This window comes from Rhincodon typus, chromosome 28 (genome assembly GCF_021869965.1).
Source record: "Rhincodon typus isolate 14 chromosome 28, sRhiTyp1.1, whole genome shotgun sequence".
Classification (NCBI taxonomy): domain Eukaryota; kingdom Metazoa; phylum Chordata; class Chondrichthyes; order Orectolobiformes; family Rhincodontidae; genus Rhincodon; species Rhincodon typus.
The window spans coordinates 32745286-32763638 of record NC_063359.1 but is presented as its reverse complement, the minus strand read 5'-3'; the positions used below and the strand labels follow the sequence as shown (position 1 = coordinate 32763638).

The 18353-nt window shown below is 39.5% G+C and overlaps 1 protein-coding gene across 1 annotated transcript in view; it reads right to left on the bottom strand.

The window, feature by feature from the left end:
* Positions 1-1413: 1413 nt before the first annotated feature.
* The window catches only part of LOC109931982 (neuronal calcium sensor 1), a 135685-nt gene continuing 118745 nt past the window's right edge, over positions 1414-18353 (bottom strand). Inside the window, exons 3-8 of the mRNA XM_020531243.2 lie at positions 9711-9849; positions 8738-8816; positions 6804-6892; positions 4098-4175; positions 3467-3590; positions 1414-2261 (exon numbers count right to left, since the gene is read on the bottom strand). Coding sequence (XP_020386832.1) covers positions 3492-3590; positions 4098-4175; positions 6804-6892; positions 8738-8816; positions 9711-9849 — 484 coding nt within the window. The 3' untranslated portion in view covers positions 1414-2261; positions 3467-3491. The remainder of the gene's footprint in view (positions 2262-3466; positions 3591-4097; positions 4176-6803; positions 6893-8737; positions 8817-9710; positions 9850-18353) is intronic.

Here is an 18353-nt window from a genome sequence, read left to right as displayed (position 1 = left end):
GAAGAGATATACCTACAGCCTTTACCACTTCTAACTGAAATGAGTTTGTTGTATTGTATTTGCATCCGTTGCTTTGAATTACAATTTCTTCTACACATGCAGCATTTGTTGAACATGCAGAGTAATTTTATATAGCAAGTAATAAAGCAGAAAGTTATTGAGAAGGTTCAGACAAGACACAGATGTGTGCCACAGAAAATAGGCATAACAATGGCTAATTGTGAAAGCATGATCTCTAGAAAAAAACAAAATTCAAATAAACCCTTCAAAATGACAAAGAAAAGGAGCAACAAAAATAAGAAAATAGATAATTTGAAAAATAAAAATTAAAATGGGAGTAATTGAGATGGAACTGGAAAAACTATGGCAAAAAGTGCCCAGTGGTTAGCGTAGGGAAAGTTCCAAGAAGAAGGGGACAGGGAAGAGGGTGGCCAGCAAGAGATGACACTAAACCACTTTTGAAATGTTTCCTCTGGGCCTGCCAAACTTTAGTGTGCATGACATGTGGTGGTGACTGTCAGTTGCATTTTAGAACTTGAGTTATCTGGAGTGTAGGAATTTGCAATTGTGCATGGAGTGAATAATTGGCATCACAGCATGGAATCAAACAATGCATCATTAAGCAAAGCAATTTAAAAATATCAAAAATATAACAACACTGCATTGTAAACCACAAAATATCACTTCATGCAGCAGTTATAATCTCATTTCTATTTCTTAATTTTAAAACAAATATTAAATGTAATAAAGAAAACAAATCAAAGGGTAACAAAACAATTTCAAAACAAAACGATGTACCCTGAAGGGCTTACATTACAAGTATCAGTTTTAGAAAACTCAGAATTTTGAAAGGACCAACAAATCTATACTGATATGCATTTCACATATTTAATACAGATCAATTATATCCAACTCAGGACTTTTAATGCGTATCATAAGTAGTTACTCCCTTTTTAAAAAAAATTAGATTCTTGTAAACTGCACATGTTGTCAGTACATAGTATTTCCTTACTGTCCAACCCATTGATATCCAGAAGACTTCCATTAGTTCACAAACTGGGGAAAAATATATTTCCTTCTAAATTTAAGAACGAGCAAAAACACGTAATGGCCAAAGGAGTTTAGCCATGGGTGTGACTGACAAGTCCTGACTTGTGCAAATAACACTGTGTACATGTACTGTACCACTCATTAAGATACCAACTCAAATTAATTCTGAAACTGATGAAATAAAACCACAAAATCAATGCAGTTCAGACCAAACTACAATCTCCTTCCATTAAAAGTAACCATGATTATGTTACGTGCCATCAGTATTGAACCATGGTCAACCTATTTCAAGTCACTTCTCTGCTGATCAACAAAAGAAACATTAATTTACAATATTATAATCTAAAATATTACAACTGATGAGGACCTCAACTGTATAGAGCAGATTAAAGAAGAAACAGACATGTGTGTATTGAAAGGGCACAAGATTAGACAACAGCTTTTATCCTGGATTTGTGTGCGCACCAGAATCTTTTGTTGTATTATTGCCCTATAACGCATTCAAAACTGTACACTGTCTTCAGTTAAACGGTGTTTGAGAAGATATTAAATAAAGGAACTATCATAACTCAAACATTTGTAATGACAGGACATTGGCTCAGTTATGATACAACAGTTTGATATTCACAGTTCCTACAATTTTGATTTAATTGCTGATAGGTGCAAGTACAGGTTTGAAAACTAACCTCTTTGCGTCAAAATAAAAGATAACACAAGAATACAATGCAATTTCACGATTAAATAAATAATAAATATGATAAAACACATTTCACTTAAAGCACAAAACACACATAAAACTGTCACTTTGCAGTACTCCGCTGCCATCATTTTCTGACAATACAAGACCAGCAATTTCTTTTTTGTTCATTTAAAACATTAATTGAGGCAGCCAGTGCAGCCAAACAAAAATAACTTACAGATAGAGCAATTTAGTTCAGTCTAAAATTGTACAAAAAGGCAAATATCAATGCTCCTTTCGATCAAGTCTTTCCAAAAAAACAAGGCGTGTGTCTACTGCAGAATTCTCAAGTTTAAAAGAAACATTTTGAGTTCTTAAGCTGAGATTGGCAAATGGAGACAAGCAAAAGAGCTCAGCTTGCACACACCCGTGCACTCCTGTTCACATCTGGGTGAAGGTGAGCGACTGCTGGACCATCGAGTTTCTGCACAGAACCGTTAAAATGGCACCAAAATGGTTCATCCCTGGACATCTGGAAAGGAAATGGATAAATGGTCAGTGGATAGAACCACCACTGGCAGAGTCTATGGGTAGTCACTGATAGGATAATTGGGGCCCGCTTACTTTCACTTTTCTTATTTCCTATCCTGCCTGCTGTTTTTACAGATCCAAGGTGCATACCTAGTCTCTCTTCAGTTAAGTGATCTTGCACAGACGACAGAGAGCCTTTGAGTTAGGGAAAGGAAACCAATCAGTCGGACTTTCTACTTTGACTGTTATCCAGTGATCCTTGCTGGAATGAATGCACATTTGAGCAAGTGAGGATCATAAAGTATACAACCTCTGACTTCCATCCAAGCACTAAGATCATGACACAGATATTCTGATGGCCAGACAGTTGATGATGCAGCGTAGATTGAAGTTATATGCTCAGACACCGCTGAATCCCTAATGCAAATTATATGGGAATTAACTGGGATACTGAAAGATTCGATGGATAATTCTGCTGCATCTGTAACTCTCTGAAAAAGTCCCTTGAAGTCACAGACTTTGAGGGTTCTGACTCATTTAAGCTTAATAGTTACCCAGGAAATGTTACTGGATTAAAAACCTAGACTAGTTCATGGATAACTTCAAGAGAACACCTAACTCACCACTGACTAGTCTCTCCCATAACCAGCACCATGATGCGGAGGCATTGGCTTAATTCTAGGCCATTAATCCAGAGACCTAGGTTTTATTCTGGGGACTCGGGTTTGAATCCCATCTTGGCAGATGGTGAAGTCTGAATTCAGTAAAAATCTGGAATTAAAAATTAATGGTGATCATAAAGTCATTGTCGATTGTCAGAAAAACCCATCTGGTTCACTAATACCTTTTAGACAAAGAAACCGACATTCTCAGTTTGGCCCATGTGACCCCAAACTTACAGCAATGTAGTTTACTCTTATCAGCTCTCCGGCAATTAGGGATGGGCAATAAATGCTGATCTAGCCAGCGATACCCACATCCTGTGAATGAACAAAAAAAAAAGTCCCTGATCTCCCGATACCCCCATAGCCAGAGCCGACATCATTATTATAGCTGGAGTTATCAAAGGAGGACTCCTAATAATGGTATTTGGAAATATTATTTTATATTCATAAAATTATACAGCAGGACTTTATGGATCTTTTACAGCAGAAAAGATGTATATCTGTAATTTGAAGAACCAAAGCTGTCGCGATTGAAACCTACCATGGCACAAGGGAGATGACAGGAACTATACTAGACCATCATATAGAGAAAGCGCTTGGACGATGGATGGGTCTGCTTTCGATCCCTCTTGAAACTCCTGTAGCGTCAATTTCCCATCAGCATTCTGTAATACAGGTAATCAAAATTACTGAAATAAAAACAAAATACTATGGATGCTGGAGATTTGAAATAGAAACAAAGTGCTACAGAAAGAAGAGTCTCAGACTAAAAACATTAACTGTCTTTCTCTCTCCATAGATGTTGCCAGACTTAGTGAGTTTCTCCACTACTTTGTTTTTATTTTATATCAGAATTAGTGAACTGCCATAAATGCAGGGAAAATATGTAAAGCTCCCCAAAACCACCTGATAAGTGGAAATACAAGTTTAAGTTTCAATTGGCAAAGACACTGTGGTACTCATTTTCAACTGTTTTACCTTGGCAGTGACATGGCGGAACGGATCACATGGCAAGGAACCATCCAATTGTCATGCCATTCAATGGAATGCCAATTGAGCAGGCTCTGGAATGGCCAATGGTTACAGCCCACTCTCTGATTTGAGAATTACTGTCGATTTTTAAATTCAGTTATAATTTGAAATAAAACTGAAACAACACAAAATCTCATTACCTTGTCCATCATGGCAAAAATCCTATCCACCCGTTTCTCTGGTGTGTTCTCCTCTTCAGGGAGTTCCACTGTATTACCCTAAAGACCCAAAACATTACATTTAAAATCTAAGAATGGCACAAACTTAAACAAAAATCAACATTTTATATAATCTGACCTAAGCATAGGTATATATGCAACTCTAAGTGGACCAGGAGCCATGATGTTCCTGGATGGCTGTCATACTAATGTGCTGTTCGACGTTAATGAGTATGATTGAGTCTGGTAGTGGGAGAAGGGACCTAACCTGGTGAGGGAAGTGGGGGTCAGGTTTGCAAGTAGGTGGGCAGGTTGGGTTCTGGGGAGGAGAGGGGCTGTCATGTCATGGATGTGTAAAGGGTCTGGAAAAGGTATAGCTTTCAGGGTGGTGTTGGTTTTTTTGGGAGGGGAGAACAGGTGGCCAAACAGTTACTCAGGGATTACACTAGGTATTTAATAGTTTAACTTTCCATGATTAACTATTTAAATGAATACATTCAGAGGGTTTCAAGTGTAGGAGAATTGTTGAGCAGAATCTTCGATTTCCTAGATAATTCCTTTGAGGTCTACTACAATGGGAATTTCACAGTGTTCCTATGCACAACTCCTATGTACAACTATCTAGCCATTGGAAAATTTAGGGCAATATTACAAATCAACAATGGTAAAGAAGAATGGGGCAAAAGACTCATGGTCTCGACTGCACTAAGAAAGAAAACAGTTCCGTGTATGAGGGAGGTGGAACGTAGGTGTTAAAGTAGGCCATTCAGAACCTCATGCCTGCCCACTTTCTAGACTGTGGCCTACATTTACCTCAACACCATTTTCTTGCACAATTTCCCGTATACCTTTATGACATTACTGCATAAGAAAGATAATTTAATTTGGTGTGGACCATAGTTCAAACAGAAACATTCTCTACATATTCAGGAGTCTGGATATCTCCCTCTAACTAAAAGATGCACGAGAGGTGGGAAGGTTGCCTGTTAATTTGCTTTAATTTTACAGACATGGTTCCCAACTTGTATTCTGGACCATTTCATCAATCTATAACTTTAAACAAATAAAAGCTTTTGATTTTGTGCATTCTCCAACGTTCACTTCTAATTTCAACTGAATGAGGAAGTAGGTGAACTTTTTAATCACCCTCTTGCAGTTAACTTTGCACACTCTGCCATATTTGCCAATTAACCTGGCAACAATTTCCTTTATTTTAGCTTCCAGTAATTTTATTAAAACCAATCTCAATAACTGCTACTGAAATCATCATAATCCTTACTGACTGAAACTTAAGGACAACCTCTTTTATTCAACAGAAATTGCAAATTGAGTTCTCTTCTAAGCCTTATTCTGATTCTTTTGTTGTTAATAATTTTATGTTTTACTTTTACAAGGGTTTGCAATAATTTGTCTTGATTGAAGCCTACTTTTAAGGTTTAAAAAACTTTTAGGAATAGTTGTGGGTTTGGAAGGTGTTAAGATCTTTGGTGAATTTAAGCAGTGCATCTTGTAGATATTACACACTGCCGCTACAAAGCATTGGTGGTGGATGGTATAGATTTTTGTGCACGTGCTGCTTTGTCCTGAATGGTGTCAAACTTCTTGAGTGCTGTCCGAACTGCACTCATCCAGGCAAGTTGGGAACATTCCATCACACTCCTGACTTGCGCACTGTAAATCATGGACAGGCTTTGGAGAGTCAGTAGATAACTGTAGCCTTCCTAGCCTCTGTCCTGCTCTTGTAGCCACTGTATTTATACGTTGAGTCCAGTTGAGTTTCTGGTCAATGGCAAGCCCCAGAATGTTGATAGTGGTGGATTCAGTGATGGCACACCATTGAATGTCGAGGAGCAGTAGTTAGACGGTCTCTTATCAGAGATAGTCATCGCCTGTCATTTGTATGGCGCAAATGTCACTTGCCACTATTCAGCCCAAGCTTGAATATTGTCCAGGTCTTGTTTATTTGAACATCTGAGGAGTCACAAATGGTGCTGAATATTATGCGATCATTGGCGAACATCCACACTTCTGACCTTATGATGGAGAGAAGGTCGTTGATCAAACATGGTTGGGCATAGGACACTACTCTGAGGAACTCCTGCAGAGATGTCCTGGACCTGAGATGACTGAACATCCAACAACCACAACCATCTTCCTATGCGCCAAGTGTGACTCCAACTAGCAGTCAATATTCCCCCAATTCCCATTGATTCCCATTTTGCTAGGTCTCCTTGATGCCACCTGGATGTCAAGGACTGTCACTCTCACCTTGCCTTATTGGCGTTTCGAATCAGCTATGGTGCAATTCAAAGAATCAATTCTCATTCTAAGCTGAATGCTGGGAACAATCTCTACAACAGTATCTTGCTTGTGCCTGTAAATCCCACAGTCTGCCACATATATTCAGCACTCGAGATTTACTAAATTAGATTCCCAAGAGTTAAGATACACACTGCCTTGGAAGTTTAAATCCTTCTTTACAGGGAAACTGCCAATATTTAAAAATAAAACTTTTCAACTTTAGGCGTAGTAAAATTAATGCCTAATTCTGAAATTCTTTTTAAAAATTAAGAGAAAATGTTCCTTTAATATCAAGAAATAGATTATTTCAAAAGAGAGAAAATTTGGTTTATTCACAAAATTGGAAGACAAAGTACAACTTATGTTGGTATTTATAAATTTACTTACCACCATCTGATAAATAGCATCCACAATATCCAGCATCTCATTCCTGGTGATGTAGCCATCATTATCTAGGTCATACAACTTAAAAGCCCCTGAAACAACATGTCAAACATTACTGCATATTCAAAATTAATGCTCCCAGGCAGACTACCAAAAACCTGGTCTTCGATAATCATGTTCATGTTAATATTTCAATTATAATCTAACCAAAGCTGACATTCACTCTACAACAATTATCCCGCGAGGGACTATGAGACAAGAACACATGTAGAAGAAGAAACACAAGCGGTTATAATTAGGATTTTAGTATCACAATGAAAAATGTGAAATGTTTATGTTAAGTCCACTTACTGTGAAATGACGCTGCAGGAGACCTACAGATTATTTGCTTTTAAATTTAGGTTGTGTGTGGACAGCATTTTAAATGACAAAATTAAGTACAAATGGTTAGAAGGTCTGTGATTAGCTTGAATTGTCGTGATCTGTAATTATCTGAGTACAGTAATGTAGTGGTTTTGTAATTTATTCATTCGCAGGATGAAATGCAGGCTAGGTCAACACTTATTGCCCAACTCAGGCTGTCATTGAGAAAGCGGTGATGAGCTACATTTTTGAAATGCTGCAGTCCATAGGTGTAGATAAACGCACAGTGCTATTAAGGAACGGAGTTCCAGGATTCTGACACATCAACAGTTAAGGAATGGTGATATAGATTCAAGTCAGGATGGTATGAAATTTAGAGGGGAACTTGCAGAGGTTCCCATGGATCTGCTGCCCTTGTCTTTCTAGGTGCAAGGTGCTGGCAAAGATGCCTTGCTGAGTTACATCTTGTAGATGGTACACATATGCCACAGCATGTTTGTAACAAAGGGAATCAATGAAGGTGGTGGATGGAATGCCAATCAAGTGGGCTATTTTGTTTTGGACAGTGGTAAACTTCTTGAGTATATTCATCTAGACAATGAAGAATTTTCCATCACGGTCGTAACTTATGTCTTGTAGATGGCAGAATGGCTTTGGGGAGGTAGGAAGTGAGTTACTTGCTGCAGAATTCCTAGCCTCTGGCCTACTCTTATAGCCATAATATTTATAGGACTGGGGTTCAGTTAAGTTTCTGCAACTCCCAGGATGTTGATTATGGGGGATTCAGCAAAGGTAGTAGCCTTGAATGTAAAGGGAAAATGGTTAGCTTGTCTTGTTGGAGATTTCCTCATACCTGTGTGGTATCGATATTACTTCACATTTATCAGCATGAGCCTGAATATTGTCCAGGTCTTGCTGCATTTGGACATGGACTGTTTTAGATAGCTGAGGATTTCCAAATGGTGCTGAATATTGGGCAATCATCAGAGAAGATTACCATTTCTGACTTTACGATGGAACGACAAAGTAGCTGAAGTTGATTAGGCTAAGTACTGTACCCCAAGGAACGTTTGCAGTGCTGTCCTGGAACTGAGATGGTTGATTATTAGACTAATGATCCAGAGATCTTGACTAATAAACAAGAAAAAGAAATGACCATAAACCTGTTAAGAATGTCATAAAAATCCAACTGATACACTAATGTCCTTTAGGGAAGGAAATCTGCTGTCTTCACTCTCTGACCAATACATCACTTCAGTCCCACACCAACATGGATGACTCTTAATTGCCCTACCAAGTGGCCTAGTAAGCACTCAGTTAGATTAAGCTTCTCTCAGACCAACTAGGAATAGGCAGTTAATGCTAAGGATATTAGTTTTTAAATTAGGAGACAGTGGCTTCAGAAAGTAGAACGGTTTTCACAAATTGCAGCACTAAAGTTTTCTTGCAAAAAGCATAAAAACTCCACAATTGTTCAATTGTGTACAGTTGGCACTGAGAATTGAAGATGAAACATTGCAAAAATGGAGACTAAACAAGATGGACTAAAGATTTGGGTCAAGCGAGTTACTTACATCGTAGTTTCTCATCCAGAGTCCCTCTTGAAGTTACTGACAGTGCTTGGATAAATTCAGAGAACTCAATTTTTCCATCCTGAAATCCATTTAAAAAGGCACCTTTGTCAATTCATTTGTGAGTTATTTTGATTTTCAGCTTTATCTCAGTTGTAATGCTTTTGTCCCCGATTCACAAGATTTTGGGTTCAAATCCCCTATGCCAGGATTTATAGCGTCATACAGTATGGAAACAGACACTTCGATCCAACTAGTGCACACGACCATGCTTCCAAACTAAACCAGTCCCACTTGCCTGCTTTGGCCCATATCTCTCCAAACCTTTCTTATTCATGTACTTATCCAAATGTCTTTTAAATGTTGTAACTACACCTGCACCCACCACTTTCTCTGGTCATTCATTCCACACCACACAAACCATTCTCTGTGTAATTCAGCATTCAATATATAGGCTGACACTTCAGTGCACTTATTTGTGAACGTTGCTTTGTTGAGGGCACTCTCTTTTGAATGAGATGTTAAATTGATATGCCATCCTTTTGGATTTTAAACATAACATATGTTGCTGTAGCCAAACCTAATCGAGCAACTTTCACATATACTATTCAACCTTGACTAGTTGCCTACTTGAAAAGTATTCTTCAAACAGCATTCAGTCGCAATCCACACTTAATAATGTAAACTAGCTCTCAATTCTCAACAGACATTCATCTGGCACACTTCTAAACATGTCAACTGACACACTAACTGCTTTAGTTGACAGTTTGTCCCATGTATCCATTAGTTTGTGGAGATATGCCACCTCATATTGATCTGAAATCCTGCAAGTAGCTTGTTAATTTTAAGGATGTGCATTTCAGCCAAGCTTGAAGTGTGCACATTATTACAAGTTCAATCTGCCTCTCTGGCCTTTCACAAAAAGAGGTAAAATTTATCTTCTTCAATGGCAGAATCTAGAGAATAAGGTACTCACTTTATTTTCATCAAAGACATTGAAGACAAATGTAGCAAACTTGGTTGGATCTCCACAGGGAAAGAATTGTTTGTAGATTTTCTGAAAGCCTGCTGCATCAAGCTGTCCACTGGGGCAGTCTTTAATGAAACCTTTGTACCTGTCAGACAAAATATTAATGAAGATTTTACCAGTAAACATACAAATTAAAACAACACACAAAATAAAAATTTAATTCTAGAATTAAAGACCAGTGATGTGTGAAAATAGCTTTATAAATCATTTAATCAAGGAATGGTTACAGCACAGAGGGAGGCCCACACATTTGGCCCATCATGTCTGCGTCAGCTCTCTGTAAGAGCTACTCAACAGTCTCTCTCCTCCATTTTTACTTGTAGGCCTGCAATGCTTACTTGTCAGATTATAATGGAATTGCCCTTCGCAAACCACAAACAAATCAGGTTCCACCACACACTCAGGCAGTACATCCAAAACCCCTAATCACATGCTGCATTATAAAGCTATTTCTCATGTTGCCTTTAATTGATTTACCAATCACCCATCAGGATAATCTGAGGTTAACTGGGCATGTTTCAGGGCCAAAAGAGGCAGTCTTAGGCTCTTCCATGAGTTTGTACAATAAGATAAAGTCCTGTTGTTCACAGGGGATGCATTCCCAGTGAATATCACAATTGGTGGCTTTCAACGGTGAAATTGGCCGACTGCACATGTACAATTCAAAAAGCATGCACAGTGTGCACATTTACTCTTGGAAAACTGCAGATGAACGAACATCAGAGTTACAGTGGTCAAAGGGATACCCAGTAAGTGTCCTATGCATGAATTCATGAAGGTCAGGAATTGGAACAGTAGGACTTGACTGCATACAGTGAGCAATGATCAATTACCATATATTGCACTAACTCTAGAAGGACCTAAAGGCTGCTTTTGGCCTGAAAGGTGCCAAGTCAACCAAGAAAAAGGAAGATATCTCAAAATTTTGAGCAGTTGGTGAAGATAGTAAGTCCTCTCACACTGCTGCTTTGCAGTAAACACACAAGTGGCATTCTCCACTAAGAGGATGCTACTGTCAAGCCATATGAATTTCAGTTCAGATTTCCAGCATTCGCAATATTTTGCTTTTCTATGAATTTCAGTGCTGGCGTTGGCCAGACATTCCAATGACTGGCAGACTGTAACAACTACTCCTTCAACTGTCTGCAGCAGGATGCATGCCAACAATGTTTACCCTGCCCTGACAACATTCAGAATGTTGCTCCCAACATTAGATGTGATTTTGCTATTCAACAATAGGTGCAATATAACCTTGACCGCATTTAGAATTACACTGAAAATCAATTTAAGATTATCAGTTCAGCTCACAGTGTGAATAATTTGCTCTTGCTAGTAGCTACATTTGTTCACACACAGGACCCTATTCTTTGCATGCAAAGAGAATATGGCCATACATTGTACCTTTTTCACTGAGTAAAAGGCTATGGAGACAACCAATTCTTGCTGCATCCCGATGGCAGTGCCCTAATTTTTCAATTTAATCAGTTAACTAAGGTAGTTGAGAGATCCTGCTGCATCTCTATATCAACTATAGTCCAGCCCTCTTTTCATGTTGTATGAATAGTAGCTTTCTTTCTAAGGTTGGTTTTCTCTTGCATTTCAATCTCATCATTTCAGCTTTTTAACAATATACTAGTAAATTGGTGAAGCTAGTTAGTTCTCTCACACTGCTACTTTGCAGTAAACACACAAGTGGCATTCTCTACTAAGATGGAAAGAAGTGTGGATGTAACAAAACAGATGTTAAATCTTCCATGATTTCATGGGATAGTGTCATAGGAAAGATAAGATGCTGGGGTGATTGAGGAAGGAACAGGATGTCACGGAAGAACAGTCCCTTTGAAATGTTGACAGGGCAGGGAAGATGTGTTTGGTCATGTCATCGTGCTAGAGCTGGACAAAAAGCACAGGATGATCCTTTATTTGTGGAGACAGATGGGATGGAAAGTAAGAGTTCGTGCTAGGGGAAAGGGTGAGAGCAAAAATACAGGAAGTGGGTTGAAAACAGTCAAGAGTCCTAAGGTTTTGGAGTAGATCTGTAGCTCGGGTTGTGGGTGTTGAGGTTGGTTGGCTTGCCGAGCTGGTTTGTTGTTCCGCAGACGTTTCGTTACCATGCTTGGTAACATCCTCAGTGCAGCCTCTGATGAAGCGTCGGTGTGTTTTCCCACCTGGCTTTTAAACTCTGGGATCCGTTGCGATGGATTGCCTCACTTCTGGGTTTCCTCCGTAGTGGAATGTATATGGGGTCGAGTTCAATGTGTTTATTAATAGCATGCTTCGTGGAGTGCCATGCTTCCAGGAATTCTCGTGCTTGTCTCTGCCTAGCCTGTCCCAGGATCTTGGTGTTGTCCCAGTCGAAGTCGTGGTTCTTCTTGTCCATGTGGATTGAGATGAGTGAGTATTGGTCGTGTCTTTTTGTAGCCAGTTGGTGTTCATGTACTCTTGTTGTTATGAAGCACGCTATTAATAAACACATTGAACTCGACCCCATATACATTCCACTACGGAGGAAACCCAGAAGTGAGGCAATCCATCGCAACGGACCCCAGAGTTTAAAAGCCAGGCGGGAAAACACACCGACGCTTCATCGGAGGCTGCACTGGGGATGTTACCAAGCGTGGTAACGAAACATCTGCGGAACAACAAACCAGCTCAGCGAGCCAACCAACCTCAAGTCAAGAGTCCTGTCACCCATGGCTTTGAGTTCTTCCACTGCCTTCACATTTGTGTCCACTTTTTTGGAAACGAGTCTCTCCTTCCCTTCCACTCAGCTGCAGTATCATCATTCAGATAAAATTTGTAAATTCTTAATTATAGAAGGATAAGTCTTTATTTTCAAAATAATACCCTCATTCGAACATTTTCCCCATTTTCCACTGATCTGGTTTAAATCGGTCACTTCAAGTCCTAGGTTCAACAAGCAAAGATTTATTTAAGCATATGCTGGGAACAACTTTCTTCTTGTTATCCAAGATAGCTTCCCCTGAAGTACAAAAGTTTCAGCAAAGTTTATAATTCTCAACTCAATTCTTGTCACAATCTCAACATTAAGGCTGCTGCTTCCTATGGCAACTGGATAATTATGCCAACCTGCATAGGGAAACATATATTGTCATTCCTACAATGTTGGCAACATTGCCCATCATGCTTCAAGAAAATACTCATAACTAATTTGTCTATTCTAAAGCTAGCATCGTACTTTAAATATCAATCTTAATCAATTTTCCCAAATGGTCTTGCTTCATTTACTCAAAACACTGACTTTAGGCACTATTCAAGTGGATATCTAAACATACATAGACATAATAGCAGAACCCTGACTCTTCTCACTTAGCATCACATGAGAATGTTCCAATAGAGTCAGAGATGTACAGCACAGCAACAGACTCTTCGCTTTAACTCTGCCACACTGACCAGACATCCTGATCTGACCTAGTCCCATTTGCCAGCATTTGGCCCACATCTCCCTAAACCCTTCCTATTCATGTACCCATCCAGATGCATTTTAAATGTTGCAATTGTACCCACCTCCACCACTTCATCTGGCAGCTCGTTCCATACACGTACCATCCTCTGCATGAAAAAGTTACCTCTCAGGTTCTTTTTAAATCTTTCCCCTCTCACCTTAAACCTATGCCCTCTAGTTTTGGACTCCCCTGCCCTGGCAAAAAGATCTTAGCTACCCATGCCCCTTATGATTTTATAAATCTACAGTCACCCGTCAGCCTCCGACACCCCAGCCTATTCAGCCTCTCCCCATAGCTGAAACTCTCCACTCCTGGCAACATTCTTGTAAATATTTTCTGCACCCACTCAAGTTTTACAGCAAGGATTTACAGATCAATAGGTTGACCTCGTTATAAGCCAACCTTCTGCGACCATCAAGTAGTGAGGTTGGGCTTGAACCCAGAGATTCTGACCGCAGGGGTCAAGCCACTACAGTTTTGTTAACAATGGCAATGACTGGGGGCAGCACGGTGACTCCGTGATTAGTACTGCTACCTCACAGTGCCAGGGACACGTGTTAATAATTCCATTCTTGGGTGACTGCCTGTGTGTGGAGTTTGCACATTCTCCCCATGTCTGCATATGTTTCATCCGGGTGCTCTGGTTTCCCCACAGTCCAAACAGGTGCGGGTTTGGTGGATTGGCCATGGGAAATGCAGGCCACAGAGTCTGGGTGGGATGCTTTTGGAGGAGTGGTGAAGACTTGATGGGCTGAATGGCCTCTTTCTGCACTGTAGGGATTTCCACACCCCAGCCTATTGTCAAGTTCCAGCTTAAACAAGTTCGACAACTCCGACTGGAATATTATGAACGAATTCACTCACGTGTCCCACAATATCAAAGCAATCAAATCACTATGAGCACAAGCCGGTACCAATGCAAAACAGTCCCAACTTTATTAGGAAACAAGTTACAATAGCTTTTAATACTAAACGATACTATCTCCAATCCTATTTGGTCCCTTAAGCTTACAATACTTCCAGAGTCTCTTACAGATTTATGAAGCTGCTCTCTCTCTGTGTCTCTGTGGGACTGTGAAACTGCTTCCTCTCTCTCCAGATGGTTAGTGGGTCTGCCTTTGGCCATGCTGGTCTCAGAAGATCTAAGAAATAGGACAGTGGCTCCACAGTACTAGTATCAGATGCAGCAACCTGGCAGAATGTTCCTATCCAGAGTTCAAAGATGTTAAGAGAAATTCTAACAGCCCAACTGCTGAGAGACTAATGTTGGCTAACTCATCTTGGACTGAACAACAAGCCCAATAGTGCCTGATGAGTTTGGCTTGGTAAACTTAACAGGATACTTGACCACAATTTCTGATTTGAACTGCAGTTCTTTAAAATCAAATAATTATACTAGACAGAGATATACTTTACAATTGCAAAGCAATACTTATTCTCTCATTCTTCTTTTGACTATTTCACTTGCTTAGTCTGTACCACAAACCGAATGACCTGGTGAGCATTAACCAGACAATATCACAATAATTAAAGTAAGCAATACAAGATAATTATAGATTGTAGTTTGAAAATTGTGACAAGGCCAACTTAAAAATATCTAAAGTAATATCATTGCATTCAGAAAAATCAAAGGCATTTAAATGCACTTTGTATTTCAAAAATATATTCATTAAATTAACTATCAACTAAAAATGACTTTGTAATGAATTTGATTTTCTCAGAATGATAAATGGAGCTTTCCTTTTGAGCTCAATAACACTGCTGTGATGTGTCAGCAGCTGAGCCAAAAAGCAAAGACCTTCACTCAATGAAAAAAAACACAGACCACTGACTGGGGAATAACTCTGCACTGTCTGTACACACAGACATTGTAGTCGTGGAAACAATAGAAAAAACTGTTTACACAAAACAACTGCACCAAAGACAGAACTGAAAGATAGCAACAGAGATGCAGGCTCCCATTAAAACGTTCAGACAGAAATAAAAGATAGAAAATAAGATAATTTAACAGCTGGCCCGAATCCCCAGCCCTGAGTATCACGCTCACCAACAATCCCCATCCTGGCCCAATACCCTCCACCTCCACTGATCCATTTCACTTACTTACTTTCTCTCCTTAATTTTTTCACATTTACCTTTTTCCATGTCAGAATGTACACCGAGAATGACAACGATCTAGGTAATAATGCAGGCAATTTTCCAATTATTATTTCTTAGAGCGATGTCCATTTATCACAAAGTTGTTTATTATTTAATGAACTTCTACTGCATGACAGCTACCAATATTGTTAATGTAATAGCAAATAAAGCTGTTTTTAAATAGCACTGCATGTGAGAAAGGCACTGGGATTATCATGTGCGAAGGGCTGGCTTTGGCATAGATCTGTTTCAACTGTATCACCCTCCAACGTTTACCCACATTTCCGCTATAATGCAGTTACACTTCTTGGAACCCGACTTTCACTTTACAACAATCTTACACTGCACTCAAAAAACCACCAGCAACCAATATCACTGTCATCTCACAAGCAGGCACTGCAAAAATTGAGGTTGTGATCATCCATCATCAGTTTCATTAAGTTGGTCATATAGTTTGGTTGTCAGATGCCAGGCTCCCAAGAAAGTTGTCTCTTTACAGTTCAGTCAGGGAAGACGCACCCTATGAGGACAAAACAAGCACTTCATGGGACATGTCGAATGCCAACATAAAAAATACACATTGACATCCTGGAAGACCATTGCCCTGGTCAGAACCAGATGAGGATAGGTATGTGGAAAGGTTTCCAGCATTTTGAGACTCAATAATAGCAAGTCAAAGAGGAAAAATGAAAGCAGCAAAAAGCACAAATCATGACTCGAAATAAAGATACACGTCCAGACATCCCACGTGACAACGAAAGCCTGACACCATAAAGATTGAGAGATTCCAAATTGAGCCTCATTAGCCGTCTTAGGACCTATGAGTGATAGCCAATAATATATTGTAATAAATATCAATTGTCAGAGATGTTAAACTGGTGCGATTCAAATCAAGCAACACTATAATCCCCACTTGATTTTCTTTGTCATTACTCACACGTCATGCTTTTCTGCATTGCGTGCATGTGTGCGTTTTTATATATTATAAACACAGTTTACTTAACTTTCATCATTTCAACAGCATATGGCATTGCCGCCTCTTCTGGCTACAACTACCAGATCAATTCCTTTTGAGAGTCTTAGAAATAAATTTTCTATTTATTCCTTGTCATGCCGTGCTCCCTGCAGTTAAGTTTTATTTCAACTGTTTAAACATGAGTTTTGTTTAAAGTTTATTCAAGTTTGTCGGCTGCTACTCTAGACTTTACTTCTTTTAAGAAAATAAATTCAAACTGCTGGCAATACAGTATCTCAATCGAAGCCTTCTCCAAATTTCAGTAAAGTCATGGTTGATGTAAAACAACTCCACTCTCCTAAACAAAATGCATATAGTCGGTTCTGATATAACGCGTGATCCAGCAATGGGAATTGGCTATAAAATGACTGACGAATAGGGGAATGCTATTTCTAATGAACTTGTGTTGGCTATAACGCAATTCCATCAACGCACAGAGGAGAACATGTCAACATCACTATTGTTTCGCTGGCTTAGTCCTGCGCACGTGCAATGTTAGCGCCGAACGAGTCTTCGTGCCGGTATCACATGATGGTTCGCTGGTTTTAAGAACCACTACGGTTTTCATAACCTAAAGTTATGTGGCGAAGCTGCCATTGTAGATGAGGAGCATACAACAGCATTTCCCCCCCCATTAGTAAAAAGAATTAATTGACGAAGAAGACTACATCTCAGGTCAAATTTTCAATCTTGGATGAGACAGGTTTATGCTGGAAGCAAATGCCAACAAGAACATACATTTCTATCAATGAAACACATGCTCCAGGCTTTAAGGTAGCAAAGGATCGTGACTGTGCTGCTGGGTGCCAATGCCAGTGGAGACTTAAAAGCTTAAGCCTGTAGTGGTGTACCACTCTGCCAACCCGTGAGCCTTGAAAGGTTACCTTAAGTCTACTCTAGGCGTCTACTTTAGGTCAACCAAAAGAGATTGGATGATGCAGCAAATATTTTCCTACCTTATTGTTGATGTTTTGGAAGATATTTTTAGAAAGTATTGCAGGAAAAAGAATTTGGATTTCAAGATTATCCTCATTCTAATGCGCCAAACCATCCTCCCACCATTGGTGAGCTTTCTGAAAACATCAAAGTGGTATTTCAATTCGAATCACAACCTCTCTCTTTCAACCCATTGACCAGGGTGCAACAGCAGCTTATAAAGCTTATTATTTAAGGTGCACATTGAAGAGGCTGACTGCAGCCACTGAGGGGGATAAGGACAGTGTTTTCAATTTTGGAAGAGCTTTAACATCAAGAATGCAATTAACATTATCATGGAGGCCTGCAGTGATGTCAGTAAGGACCACTTACATGCAGTTTGGCGGAAATTTCTCCCAGATTTTTTTCAAGATTTTAAAGGCTTTGATCCATCAGAGACTCTCAAGAATCAAAGAACACAGTGTTGATCTTGCAAAGCAAGTCGGATTGAAGAAGTGGAGAGTGAGGATGTTGAAGAGCTGCTGGAGTCTCACTGTGAAGACCTCTCCGAAGCTGATATACAACCTTGTCACTGAGGGGGAGAGGAGAGTGGAAGCTAGAGATGAAGAGGATTAAGTCCAGGATGCAGCACCCATGAGAGCTTTCCACTTCTGGGAACTCAGATGCTGGAGTCAGAGTCAATACAGTATGGAACTGGAGGTTCCACTTCTGTTTTGTCTTCTATCCTGAGGAAAATTGAGAAGCAGTTGCAGCTCTTACAGGACAACAATTACAGTGCAGAACACAGCAAGGTAACAGTTCGTGGAATAAGATCTTACTTGGCACCCTATGAACACCTTCTTCATGAAAGAAAAGAAAACGGCAAAGCAGCAAACACTGGACTTTTTTTTAAGCCAACCCCCAAGAAACAGTTAGAAGACAATGAACCACAATTATTCACTTCTGGATTAACTATTTTTTCGCCCTAACCCTGCAACCACAAATAATGATGATGATGATGATGATGATGATGATGATGATGATGATGATGAT